Here is a 14,860-nt window from a genome sequence, read left to right as displayed (position 1 = left end):
ACTAGTATATTCCTGAGACCCCATGATAACTGGCAGTATAGAGACTATGGCAGAAGGGATGCATTGTATAGCCAAAATACTGCTAGTCTGACTGTATTTATATGCAATTTAAATGTGTTTGCCTTTTGTACATGCTATTGCTTTGGGGTTTTATTTTTTTATGTCTAGCAGTAGTAATCGCATTTTAAATATCTACAGGTTGATGAAAAGAAGATCCTGCAGAGTAATACCAGCAGCAATGTTAGGTAATGCTTTTCAATAAACAGTTTCTTCTGTGAACTAAAAATTAGTATCAAAATTCCAATAGATTTAAAGTTCAATAAGAAATATTGATGATTTGAACCCAGATTTCCTTAGCTGTAGGAAATGCTAAACAATTTAGGATTATGTAGAAGGAAGGAGAGGTGATGTAATCTTTTATGCCACAGTCCTCCCCCAAAATCCCAAAGTCCCCAAGGGATGAATGAATATTTGCATTAAAAAAGAAATTCATTCAAGTTTGAATTGTGTCAGAAACATGGAAGGGAGTGAAAGAGTCAGTCTTCTCTTCTTCTCCATGGTCCAAAGCATGGTAATTGCATGATCTCAATGTCAGGTTGAGTTCAATTATTAGACACTAGCTGCATGGTTGGTTGCTAATGTCTTTAAGTATTCATAGTTTTCACAATGCATGACTTGTGAAATATTTATGACACTTCATATTAAAAACCATGGGATTTGGTGTAGAATTACAAGTCTTAATAGTTCAGACCACAAAAATATTTCATGCTGAAGCAAGTCTTAACAATATTTTTTGCAAGAATTCAGTCCAGCAATTGTTTTTGACCATGACATTTGGTATCCAAGCTTGAAGAGGTGGTGCCAGTCAAACAGGCAATATAGGGCTAGATGGAATCAAAATCTCACTTGGTACAAGAGAGTTTGTAAATTGTGCGGTTCCTTGGTGGTCTCTGAACTTGATTATTTTCTTGCAGACATTACCAACTAGGTAACATCATTAGTGCCAGGAGAGAGAGAGGTTTGCTCTCTTATGTACAAGTTGCTTGCCCTGTTTATAAGTTGTCCTCTGTTTGCAGGATGGGGGAGAAGGAAGAGACCAATTCATTTGCACCCAAGAAGCATGCTTTCTTCTGTCGTGTCCTTCGAGCAGCATTACCTTTACAATTGTTCCTCCTTCTCTTGTTGCTTTTGGCCTCCTTGATCCCCGTCTCAGAAGAAGACTACAGCTGTACTCAAACCAACAACTTTGCTCGTTCTTTCTACCCGATGCTACGATATATTAATGGACCTCCACCAATTTAAAGACATTCAATTTTTTAGTTAATATTTTCTATGGAGTCCTCTTTTTATGCTGCTAGAGTTTGTCCAGAATTTCAGTTCCTTAGTAACTTCAACCAGGGCTTAGGAGGCACTGATGAGTAACACTGACAATATTATGTGGAGATCTCTATTGCACTCAACAGGAACCAATCTAGGAGGCTTCAGTTCAACTTCTGAGTACATGCTATTGCTTCTCATCACTGAGATAGCAATCTCTTAGCAATTTCAGTACTTGGATTGGGTGGGTAAGAGCTGTTAATTACTTAGAGCTTTGTACAGGAAAGCTGTTTCTATATATTTTCAAACTATACGCAATGTACTTTATATTTTTTGCACAGTGTGTGATCAATCAGTGATCTTCATGCCAGAAAGAACTGGTGAACACAGAATTTACAAGACTGTGTCTTGTTGTCATTAAAATAATTTCTCTAATCAAAGATAAATGCATAATCCCCTAGAAGATCTACTGCATAAGCCCAATTATAACAGGTAGAAGCTAGAGTTGCACAACAGCATGGCTGCACTATTCTGTCTTTTCTCTTTGTTTTGGTGAGTCTTGCAGAAAACTTCCTGGTGGAGTGAACCCATCATTTTTAATGTAAAAAAAGAACTCCTTTTTCAGGTGGTACTTTGCATGCAGGGAGATCTCTTTCTGAATTTTGCTATTTTAGTGGAAAAACAACTTCAATTTTTAAAATATTTGTTATACTTTAGAATTTTAGGAATCTTACCTATTCAGTTCATGAATATGTATGTTTCCCAGATAGATTTTTATAGTGCTTAGATTTGTCTACTTTGATGTCTCCTTTTGTACGGTTTTTATAAAAAGAAATGAAAATGCTACATGTAGGTAGCCTTTATTGTTTATAGAGGTTTTTTAAAGAAAAAATAATTAATGTTGATTATCTCACACACAAACAAATGGATTTTGTGGACATACAGCTTTTTAATCAAACCCATTTATGTTTAATTTTCTTTGAATAACATACAGTAAATCAGAAATGATTTATGCACGATGATTTAAGCATCATTCCTGTGGCTAAGACAGCCGTATACTGTATATATGCACTGATAATATTTGGGCCTTTATTTTCTTTCTCTCTTGATTCTAAGAATTAGCATATAACATTCCTGGACAATTCTGATAATGAATTACAGGAAATTGCAGATCCAAATCAGTGTCTAGTAGCTCTTTTTCTGACTTACAAAATAAGCTCATGGAAGCTTATTTATGTTCGCCCCAAAAGGTGTGACCAAGTTTCTGATTTTTTGACTATCATAGATTAATGGAGCTCTTCTTCTCTAATGTCTCCAATGGGGAAATTACAGGGAATTAACATAAATAAAAATAAAATACATGCTGGATCTTGAAATGGGAGAGAAGGAGGGAGGACTAAATGGAGAAAGGAGAGGTTTGTCTTATGGAGACCTACGATGTGCCTTCCATACACAGACAACTCCTATTAGCTTTAACTGATATACAACATCTCTTTTTGCAAAGGCTCCATATCAATGACTACCAAAGGGATTTATGAATTGAGGAGGTATCAAGAAAGGGCCATTGTTTTCTTGTCACTGATTCAGGGCTTCCTGCAAATCTTTGCTCAGTCTTTTTTGAAAATAGAACACTGGGTTAGATGCCTTCCTAACTTCCAAGTAGGATGCTGCCTCATCAGTGAGAGTCATCACATTTAAAATGAAGTCGAATTCATCGGTTGAAAAAATGATTTTATTTAAATCAAAAATACACTGCTTCTGTGTACAATTCAATCATGTTTTCCTTATTAAAATTCTGCTGTTTATAGTAATTCAGCCTTTATCTCAATACTTTATAAAATTAAGTTTTCAGAGACAGATTATAGCAAATGCTTGGTCTGTCAATTCCTAAATTAGGTGTAACTATTCACTACTAGAACGCATGACCTCATGTTGTCTTACTATAATTAACTTCTGACCTTACATTCCCATAACAATTGAATCCAGAGACAATGTGACATGTTTATAGTCTTATATGTACTTCTTCCTTCTACACAAAACAGATAACAGATGTCAAATATCAAAAACAATAGCACAGGTGATCAGTCTGTAGCCTACCAGATGATACTTGCCCATGATGGTCAACATTTTTAAGCATTACCTATGCTGATTGGTAGTTACAGGGGTTAAAAATTTTCCATCAGGAAGCCCCTCATAGTAGTTAACAAAAAAAATTAAAAACTTGTTACAATTGGGGGGGAGCCTAAAATATAATAACCAAAAAAGCAGACTATGGTTGCCATTCTATTGTAGTTTGCAGGGGTGTAGATCAGGGGTGGGAAACTGGCTTAGGAATTCTGGGAGTTGAAGTTCACAGACCGTAAAAGGGCCATAGTTCCCCACCCCTATCTTATATAATAGTAAGCAGCCCTACCAAAAACTAATGTTTGGTTAAGCACTATCCCATTAAAAGATATCATTCCCCTTCCAAAGAAGTAACACATATAATAATTCAAGGCACAGTTAGATAAATTGTCTTTCCTATCTATATGGCTATTTTTCTCCCATTCATATGGACACAATATAAGATAATGTACAACAACAAAAAGTATTAATTTATAAAAGTCAGCTGCTAATCCACATGATCCTAGAACAGGTCATAAAGAGATCAATCTGTAACTACCTTGAAAATAATGTGGTAATTACCGGATGTCAGCAGAGATTGTTCAAAAACATGTTTTGCCAGAGCAATCTTATCTTATTATTTGATCAGATAACTTTCTTAATAAATTGTGGGGTAGCTGTAGATTTCAGGTTGACATTTGATAAAATATCTGCATTCTGAACAATAAGCTTGTTAAGTTGGTGTGACAAATGACTGCATAGCTGGCTGGGAAATTGGAGTTAATCAGAATCTGCTTGTCTTATAAATGTGATATCAGGTGTGTCTAGTTCAAAAAAGACAACAAGATGGGTGCAACTACATGATCAAAGCCTGTTTTTTAACTTGCCAATGACTCAGGACTTTGAACATGTGGTCACATCTGTCATCTTGACTTTTATTAACACCCCCCCCAACTCCCCAGGTTCTGCAAAGATGAGTTAAGGCAGGGGTCCCCAAACTTGGCAACTTTAAGACTGGTGGACTTCAACTCCCAGAATTCCACAGCCAGCTAAAGTCTTAAAGTTGCCAAGTTTGGAGATCTCTGAGTTAAGGAAACATACAGACAGGCCTCTTCACAAAGTTCTGTAAGATTCAGCCTGTGGTTTGTTCATTTTTTTCCTACAGAGGAAAAAATTCCTCTCCATCTTCATATGCACCATCCATAGACATGACTGCCTATATAGCTACAATAAAATAATGGATAAACAGATAGATGAGAGTGGTGGGTAGAGAGTCAGTGTTTTACTCCTGCTGCAGTTTTCTTAGCAAGGGTTTTTTTTTTTTGGAAGTGCCATTTGATTTTGCTAGTATCTCCTTTCCAGGGCTGAGAGTGAGTGACTGGCCCAAGATCAGCCTGTTGGTTTGGTGCCTAAGGTGGGACTAAAACTCACAGTCTCCTGATTTCTAGCCTGGTGCCTTAACCGCTACACTAGACTCTTAAGGAAGAAAATAAATAGGAATTTTCCCCTTTTATTGCCAGCCAGTGCCTTGACTCCCTCATTGGACTTATGCTTCCTTAGTTGGATATTTGCCCACTCAAGCTTTTCACCAGTATGTGAAATGGTATTAACCTGGTTGGTTTCAAGAAACTGTAAACAAACTAGCAAAACAGTGCAAAATTCAGCTCAGTTGCAGAAGCCAATTGCTTCATTTAGTCTGTCACCTTTGTGGAGGAAATACAAGGAAACTATATTATTTATACAGTATTTATCCAGCAATGCCAGGATTCTTTATAACATGTTCAGTGTATGTGAGAGAGACAGATTAGGGTGATATTAAAAGAGAAAATTAAATGTTCAATTAAGGAACAAAGTCCAAAAGTCCAACAGATGGTCAAGTACCAACCCCGATCTCTCTCCCCACCCTCAGCTAATGCACCATTAATGTGAGGGTTTTTTAAAAAAAAAAGTCTAACAAATCTTGAAAATTTTATGAGCTAAAGTTTGATGGGGAGGGGGCAACCACAGAAGAAAAGTGCCTGTTTCAGCTGCAACATCAGCTCATTTCAGCGCATTTCAGCTCAAGTGAATGACAGTGGCAGTCCTTTCCTTAATACCCAAGCTGTGGGTTCCAAGACATCAATAGCAACCTATGTTCATGGTTAAAGCTTATTTAGGTTATTTTTTTTCTACAGCTTAGGCTTCCAATGATGCTTCTTGCTCCTTGGTTCTAATGAGTATTCCCTAAATCAAGATAGTTCACAACCTTTGTTTTCCTTTTTCCTTTGTGTTACTTCAAAAGCCCAACATGATTAACCAGTGTGTTAGCAATTCACCATCCAAGGATACATGAGACCTCAATGATAGTTGAAGCCGAGCTGGGATATGGCTTTCCACAGTGTACAACACAATCTTTTATCTCATCACCAAGTTCTCTCCAGGAGGTGTTAGCCAGTACCACACCAACTCACTGTGAATTGTAGAAACTCTCCACTGTCTAAGGGCCCAGTGTCAGTCATCCACAGAGCTAGTTGGTCTAAGAGATACTGTAGAATCCTGCATGATCAGGTGTCTACACCTCCCATCCTCAATTACTGGGCCTCCAAGATCAGCTGGCTCTGCTAGGAAGTTTCCCTCCAGTATGCCACTTCCTAGAAATTAGTAGAGAAGTTTCTGGCATTCCAAATGAAGCTGCTGTCTACTTAGACTAGGGGTGAGGACCTATGCCCTTTATACTTATGGACTTCAATTCCCAGAATTCCTGAGCCACCCATACTAGCTCAGGAATTCTGAGAGTTGAAGCCCACAAGTCATAAAAGGGCCATAGTTCCCTACCTCTGACTTAGACCAAACCTCTCAGTGCCTGTATCTAACAAGAGGTCCCTGAAGTTCAAATACCACAGTGCTTACTACTAATTCAAGTCCCATCCATTCAGACCTTCATCAAACCCAGGGTATTCATGAATGCTTGAGCCCACCTCATGAGTATAGACATGTATTTCTACCTAACTGACGCTGATCTAAACCCCATTGACTGATAAGTAGATGAAGGATGTCCAGACCATGAAGTAGCCTCTTTAGAACCTTAGTTCTGCTGAATAAGATCCTACATTTTTCAACTATCAAACAACTTATTACATGCCTAGCATCCTTGATATTGAAAGAGGCCTCATCTCCCTGAAAGGAAGGAAAAGTTTCAATCTGGCCATTGCATGTGTGACGTATGCCTGGTATTTAATATTGATGAATTAGTTCACCACTTTTATTCTATTGCCTAACTCCAAAATGGCAGAAAACTATGTGAAAGTTTACCATCACTATCACTTGTACCTCAATTACCTGTCAATCCTATATTCAACGGGTGTAGTGGATAATTTTTTAAACATAATGCCACATTTATTCAATCATTAGCTCTCAGACCAGAAGAAAAAGTCCACTTGAAACAGTTATTAGCCACTTGTTTGAAGAACTAATTTCACCCTTTATGCTAGAAATTATGGAAGAGGATTGCCACATAAATGTTCCATCCTCACTGGCTTTTTAACAGATGGAAGTATTCTGCCAAAATGTACCCAGAAGGAACCAATTCTGAACACCCTCAGGAGAGAGCAGATCCTTAGCACAGAAGTCATACTGAGTGCTTGAGCTATAATGGTTAAAGTGGAGATGCTTGTTCAATACTTCTATTTCCTGTATGGCATCATGCTGTAAAAATGACAGCATCAAACATTACAAATCTTTTCAGGTATTACATATGCAAGAATACTTTGTTTAAGCCATTGTTTCTCAACTTCAGCAATTTTAAGATGAGTGGGTTTCAACTCCCAGAATCCCCGAGAAAACACTGGCTTACGAAACAATGGTTAAAGCTTTAAGACTTGTGGATGTCAACTCCTAGAATTCCTCCTCCAGTCATGTTAGCTCAGGAATTCTGGGAGTTGAAGTCCACAAGTCTTAAACTTGCCAAGTTTGAAGACCCTTGGCTTAAGGCATCAGCAAGCACATTTGTGACAATGGGGACAGCACTTATTTTTATTACTTTTGTTTTTACTTCCAAAGGGCCAGATGGTTCTGGTACAGTGATGTCACTAGAGTAACTTAGAATGTCATTTGGCCTAACTCTTTTGTAACTGGGAGAAGTAAGGAGCTTTGAGATGCACTTTAAATAAAATAAGTTTCCTTGTTTCTTAAAAAATAAAAATTTTTAGTAACAGACCTGCAAGCACCAAGAGTAACAGAAAAGGAATGACTCACCCAGGTGTAAAGCTACCTATTAAACTCCTGTCTGTGCTTAGGCCTTTTTTTTAGTTCCTCCTCTGAAATATTTTTCTTAGCAAAAATTAAAGGTCAACCATCATAACACGGCGAAATAAAGAGTATAAACAATAATTTAAGAAGAATGAAAAAGACCAGGAACTTATAGATTGTTGTTTTTTTTATTTATCACTTACATCCTACAAACACATTACTTGGGTAGGGGGTAGGGAGGGACAAGCTCTACATTTGTAGAAAGCAGCTGAAAAAGTGTCAGATTTCACACCTTACCCGAAATTTGGCTTATGTTCACAAAATACTTGGAAAGGCACCAAAAATAATTCCAAAAACATTTTAGTTTTCAAGCCGTTAACAAGAAAAGTACACATTCATATTTATTTTATGGTTTACAAAACACCATAGGCAAGAAATGCTATGTAGGCATGTGGCAGGAGCTACAGAATGCAGATATCTTCAAACTCCGTTTTGTGCAAACAAGGCTCATTCATTCGAAGGACCTTATTTTCTAGATAATTGTGATAAGCATTGCAGTGGGAAAAGACAGCAGCAAAACAATGCGGATCCACAATGAAATACCTGCCAAAGCAGGAAGGTGTGGAAATAGCCATGAAAGATAAGTTTTTGTTTTCAATCCTAAGATTAAGGGAAATAGTTCTGTATTTTGATCAACCACTAGATCAGGGGTAGGGAAACTTGGCTCTTTTATCACTTATGGACTTCAACTCCTAGAATTCCTGAGTGAGCCAAATTTAATATATGTATGTCCTAAATTTGTATATTAAACAGTCCCATTCAAGTCAAAAATTGATTTCCGCCACAACTGAAAAACCAGTAGGCCTTTTATGGCTCACTCAGGAATTCTGGGAGTTGAAGTCCATAAGTGATAAAGGAGCCAAGTTTCCCGATCCCTTTGCTAGATCAAGCAGAGGCTCCGGATTGGACCTTCTTTCTGGTGCCCAAGGGCATTTTTCAACCATTATTCAAAATGTATGCAATTTGGGACTTTGGTACCTGTTAAGTCTTATACAAAAAGATGCTACCTGAAGAGCCTTTGTAAGTTAAGAGAGCCAATGCATTGACTGGGTTAGGATTAGGGTTAAGTAATCAAGTTGATCTGCCTGTGGATCGTTTCAACTCAGCCCAACAGGTCAGAAAGCATAATTTAATAGAGTGACAGAATATTTTTTCCACAGGTACAACCATGAGGCTTTTTAAAAAATTATTTCAAAACTGCCCAAGGTTAAACAATGTTTGCACCTGCCCAAAGAAATAAGGTATATTTTAAGAATGCATTTCTATCACTTTTTTGAAGAATACCCTTACTCTTTCCATCTACCTTCCTTCACTTATGCTTAATTCAAGTTTGTCCTGTTCATTTAAAGGGGACTACACAAGGGATTAAGGTTTAAGAGGAATTAATTGTCTCTGAATGTGTTTGGAAAGCCAATAATTTCAGAAAAGCTGGCCTCTTTTATTCACAGAGTTATAATAATGTAATAGGCGGGACAGTTTCTTGTCATTGTGCTTCTAGAATAGAAGTCACTGGAGTTTGTTCAGTGATAATCACACTCAAGTTGCCTGTTGTGGATTTCTTATGCAAACGTTAATAAAATAAATGTACATAAGATACATCAAATGCTTTCATATGTGCTTGCAGGAATTGCATGCTGAAATCAATGTCCGCAAACAATGAACTAACATTCTCTATATCTCATTCAAGCCAATAAAATATTGCAATGTAAATCTTGGAAAATATCTGTGGGATCACTGTGGTCAAAAAAGGACTGACTGGCAGATAACCAATTAAAATATATTAGAAAACAGAAAAATGGGGATGATGTTGGTGGAGAAAATACATGAAGGTCTACAATGATATAAAATAACCATGCCAAATGCGAGTCTGAGAGTTGTGGCACCAATGCATTGGGAACATTTTGTATCTGCACATGGTTTTAAAGGCAACATTAACTCTTTAATAAGACATGTACCTGGCATGCAGAAAACTTTCGTTTGGTTCATGCATCTCCAGGCAGTTCTTCTGTCTTCTGAGACCCCCAAGAATAGTGCAGAAATTATTGTACTAAGTGGATTAAAACCTTCAAACATGCATTCCCCAAAGTTAACATATGTAGTTTTAAAAGAAATCTGGCATTGTGACTATGGACAATACTCAAGAAAGCTCTCAGTCTGTATAATTTACTGTTTCAACATAAATGCTGCAAATCTTATTTAACTATAAATTAGAAGTTCTGAGATTTTAGTAAAGATTCCCACAAATTTTCAAGCAGAGCATTCCTTGATATAGGAATAAAAGTTAAGCTTCTCAAGAATTTGAAGACTACTATTTTTGCATTGTTGAAGAATTACATTTTATGCACAGCCTTCACAATATCTATTCTATCTTGTTCTATTGTCCAAAAGCTGAAAAAGCTTCTTGGATATGAAGTGAAATGTTTTCAAAGACAAAACAAAAAAAGTCCATTTTTTTTCCAGCTTTTGGAAAAAAGCCCTTTTGGGACAACCATGAACTCAATAATTGAGAAGCTCCATAGATGTCTTGTCCTATTCATTCTATATTTTACAAAGACTCAGTCAGTTCATGGACCATTGGGCTAAAAAAATGTCTGGTTGCCTTTTTTGCATTTCTGTGTTAAATTCCTTCAATCTTACTTCATGTTTAACAGAAGATTTTTTAAAATATTATCATATTTTCCCATTACATTAAAAAACAATTGTAACATATTGATGCAATAAACTTAATGTCCTCCAAACATTCCTGAGATAAATTTCAAAAGTATTTCTTTACAATACCTTTACAGATACTTCTACACACAAGAAATTGGTCAATTGTTGACTATAAAAACAAATGGCAATGTGTAAATGTGTAAATGTGCTACCACAGATCAAACACTAGATACATCAATAATAACTAAACACAGTACTAAGAACGAATCTCATAATAGCTTAATGGTGTCAAACAAAACATTTGGTGTCTATATAATTGTTCCTGTAAGATAAACAAAGCAAAATGAAGAGAAAGACACTATATGATGAAGTGGGATGAATAGATAAAGCGATGGGGAAAATTGGGAGAAAATATTACAAAGACCAAGGGAACTGCTATTTCCTTAATAGTTCATCTCCAATGTACTTAACTGTATCACATGGTAAAACTAAAAAAAAAAAAATATCAAATTTTGAAACTGCCCATCTCCTTCACATAATTAAATTTCTTTCTGATTGCAAGTTTTCTTTTGTTCCATTCTTAATTAAGTAGAAGAGTTACATATTATTTGTACAAATCTTTGTGGATACTTTTTTCTTTAAGGAACACATATTTATACATATTTGCCTAGCATCCATACTTTTTGAAAACAAGTTCTCCCTAGAAAAAATGCATTTTGAGAGTTTAAATATATATATGTTTGGCTATAATTTTCCAAAAGTACATATTCCTGCTGTGATGTTGTTTTGAACAGTGAGCAGTGTAACAACATTCTAAAAATAATTCTGATTTCAACAACTTCAAAAAATGTGAATTGCTTTCATACAGTATTTCTAAATTAACCCATCTATTTGGTTTAAGATCAAACTCCCGGTCCGCAGACTTGATGCATCATGCACTAGCCATGCCCAGTTTAGTGAAGGGAAAAAAAACCCGATACATCACATGACAGCACCATGACGTGAGTTTCACACCCCTGGTCCAAGTGAAGATCTGTAAGAATGACACCATTGAAGATATAGAACAGCTGCTGCTCATAAAAGAAAAGAGCAAAGCTAAAGCTTTTCAGGTGAAAATTAAAGATGTTCCTTTAATAAGGGAACAAAGAAATGTTTCTTCAATGCAAACGTATAGCAAAAAAAATCCAGTAAAGTACTTTGTGCAGAGACAAAAGAGGCTTAGCTGGAAATAATCCAGAAATGTAGCCATATTTCACTGTTGCAGAAACTTCAAAGGGGTCTGATGCCCTTTTGCAGATGGACAGATTTGTTATGGGACCAACTTCAATGGACAAAGAACTCTGGTTTGCAAGAGCTCTCCTATACTTCGTTTATCTGTTTGGTTTTTTATGTTTTCTTTCCTCAAGGTAAAAATGGTGAAAGGAATGGCAGCAAAACAATCCAAAACTCTGTTCTTAAATTTTGCCATTCCTATATGTAGCTGATGTTTTCACATGTGCAACTGGCTGCTGTAGTGAAAAGATACATGAAATCTAATTCAGGGGGGAAAAAACATTTATCAGACATTGGGGAAACTATGATGTTGAACTTTCTGCTGCATTCTGAATTTTGTCATTGTTTTCAAAAGTGCACAGAAAAGTTTCAGCAAAAACACTTATTCCCTACTTTGGGTTTTCTAGAGCAGTGTTTCTTAAATTTGGCAACTTTTAGATTATGTGGACTACTACTCCCAGAATTCTCCAGACAGCGGAGTTGAGATCCATATATCATAAAGCTGCCAAGGCTGAGAAACACTTCTTTAGAGCAAAAAAAAACCCAAAAAATAAAACCAAAAAAACCCTAGTTCCTGTTTTAGTCCAACCTCCCTTCTATGTCAGCTGAAGAGGTGGGAGAAATGCTCTGAACCAAATTCTGAAGTGGTTGACCACTGGAATTCTGAGGACTTCTATTGTCCTACTTTGGATTTCAACTCTATGCTTTGTTCCATACAGAAAAGAGCAGAGTGAAAGTACTCATTCAAAATAAAAGTGCAAAAGCCCATTGATGTGTCAAATCACACCAGGCACCTGGGCACATCTAAACTATTTTATATGCATAGAATTGAATTTGATGTTTCCATCGATAGGTTGTTCTCAGCTTTTATTTTTATGCTAATAACTAGCATTATCAGCAAGAACCAGATGCAGTGGTTAAGTCACCAGGCTAGAAACTAGGAGATTGTGAGTTGTAGTCTTGCCTGAGGCATAAAGCCAGATGACCAGTCATTCTCAGCCCTAGGGAGAAGCAGTAAACCACTTCTGAAAACTTTTTTTAAAAAAAACTGCAGGGACTTGTCCTGGCAGTCACCAGAAGTCAACACTGATTCACAAACAACTCCCCATAATAAATAAATAAAATTCTACATTGAAATCAAAATCTGTTATAGGGCCATTGAATAAGCCCAAGGCCAGCAACAGGACATCTTCAAACAGCATTCACAATCTTCTCAAGTGTCCATAAGATCCTCCCTCCCAACTAATTCTTATTATTCAATTTTAAATATTTATTTGCGTAAAACTCCAAGTTTTGGCAATTTCACACGATTTTTGTAATTACTTATATATCATGGACTTTCTGCAGAACCTTTACCAAATCCCAGTAGTTCCTGGCAGCTGTGACTACACAGATTCCTGTTGGGAATGAAGAGTTAATGGGGAAAATGCCCTATCAATGGATATTCCCCCCAAAAGAAAAAGAAAAAGCTTTTAATTAGTGTTGTCCAATTGTCCAGTTGAAATCAGGCAGCTTTTCCATGACTTTCCTATTAATGGGTAGTTGTTAATTTTTCCCTCTCTGAAGCCTGACGGTTCTCAAGTTAACAATCAAAAAGTAACACAAACAGTTAAAATGTGATTTAAACCATTTGAACTAATTATTGACTGTTTCAGATAGAACAGGGATGATTACAGAGGAAGGTCTGGATTCCTTCCCTAAAAGCTGAAGGAGGAAGAAATCAAATATGAGCCGGCATTCCAAAAGTTGAGAGAAACTGCAAGAAAGCCTTTTCTCACGTGTCCAACATACAAACCTTGGAAAGGAGGGGCATCTTTAAGAGGGTGTCTCCTGCTGAACTTTAACATGACCAAGTATAATTGATTTAAATGATTCATCATGATTGTTTTTTAATTATTCTCAGTACTTATGGTTGTTTAAGTATAAAATATAATGTGGCTATTTTAGATGTTGCCTATATTTTACAAACTGCCTTACAATATGTAGAAAGAAAGAATGAATAGATTTTCATGTCTTGACAGGATGAAACTGAGATGTGTGATCTTATATCCAAAGAAGTTTAGAAAAATAAAAAAAAACAATTGTACCCCAAATAAAACCAACAAAAAGAAGCAATATCATGCCTAACTTAATAGCCTAGTTATGAAGGTCTATCAGTGAGAGGTCAAGGGACATAATACATGTAATGCAGGGGTGGGATTATACTGGTTCGGACCGGTTTGGGCAAAACGGATGTTAAAGTTATATCTGGTTTGCCAAACCAGTATTTCAACCGACCAGCTGGCCCCTCCCCTCTCCTCCCAGGAGTCTCCACATGATGCAGGTAAGTGCAGGGTCTGCGTGGAGGCTCTGAGAGGGGGAAAAACAGGCCTTCTGGAAGTCCAGAAATGGGCCTGTGTCCGGCTTCCAGTGGACCTCCAAAGCCCGGGGGAGGCCATTTTCGCCCTCCCAGAGACCCGGGGGAAGCCTCTGGATCCTTGGAAGAGTGAAAACGGCCTCCCCTGGGCTCTGGAGGCCCACCAGAAGCTGGAAATAGGAAACTCCGGTAGGCCACTCCCACCATGACCGGGCAGCTAACCGGTTGCTGGGATTTTTGAATCCCACCCCTGATGTAATGATGTCATGGTATAAATACTTACCTTAAATGAATATAGCTACCTAAAGGCAGAATATGTGTTTCATTATTATATGTTATTGTGGCTTACTGTAGCTGTTACTGATCTTGGTTACCCCATTTTATATCAGTTAAAGTTTCTGGACACTTCTTAAAGAGAACCCAACATGAAGAGTGCTACAGTCAAGCATAGTTCACGGTTTCCAGGTCTGGTTCAGGGATATAAAACCTTGCATTCCTAAGAGCATCTCCTAGGCTAACTTCTTTATCCCAGGTGCTTGCATATAAAACTCACATATGATCCAGATATTCATATGGAACAATAATGCATACACAATTCCTTAACTGTCCTTAATGATGCCACTAGCTCTGACTATATTTTATATATTTATGTAGAGCTGCCTCCTACAATGAGAAGCTGGTAGGGATACATGACTGTGATTGACAGGGCTGTTGGGTTGCCACATGGACATGCATAAGGTGGTTGATCAGACACATTCTATTTGGTCCCCCATTTCCTATTTTGTATTTCCAGGTTTGTCTGTAAACACCTCAATCTCATATAAAATAACCATAATTATTTTGATCTTCAGTAGTTCAAATATTACATCACTA

At 37.0% G+C, this 14,860-nt stretch overlaps 1 protein-coding gene across 12 annotated transcripts in view; it reads left to right on the top strand.

The window, feature by feature from the left end:
* SYNE2 (spectrin repeat containing nuclear envelope protein 2) overlaps positions 1 to 3,128 on the top strand; it is a 238,090-nt gene extending 234,962 nt beyond the window's left edge. For all 12 annotated transcript variants that reach the window (XM_087952300.1, XM_087952299.1, XM_087952298.1 and 9 more), the window contains 2 exons: positions 199 to 245; positions 1,077 to 3,128. In XM_087952300.1, the coding sequence (XP_087808426.1) occupies positions 199 to 245; positions 1,077 to 1,302 (273 nt within the window). In that variant the 3' untranslated portion in view covers positions 1,303 to 3,128. The remainder of the gene's footprint in view (positions 1 to 198; positions 246 to 1,076) is intronic.
* Positions 3,129 to 14,860: the final 11,732 nt, after the last annotated feature.

Source organism: Notechis scutatus, chromosome 1 (genome assembly GCF_049901735.1).
Source record: "Notechis scutatus isolate UNSWTSFEM ecotype Mainland chromosome 1, rNotScu1.2, whole genome shotgun sequence".
Lineage (NCBI taxonomy): Eukaryota > Metazoa > Chordata > Lepidosauria > Squamata > Elapidae > Notechis > Notechis scutatus.
Note: the sequence above shows the minus strand (reverse complement) of the source record. Positions and strands in the feature narration are given on the sequence as shown.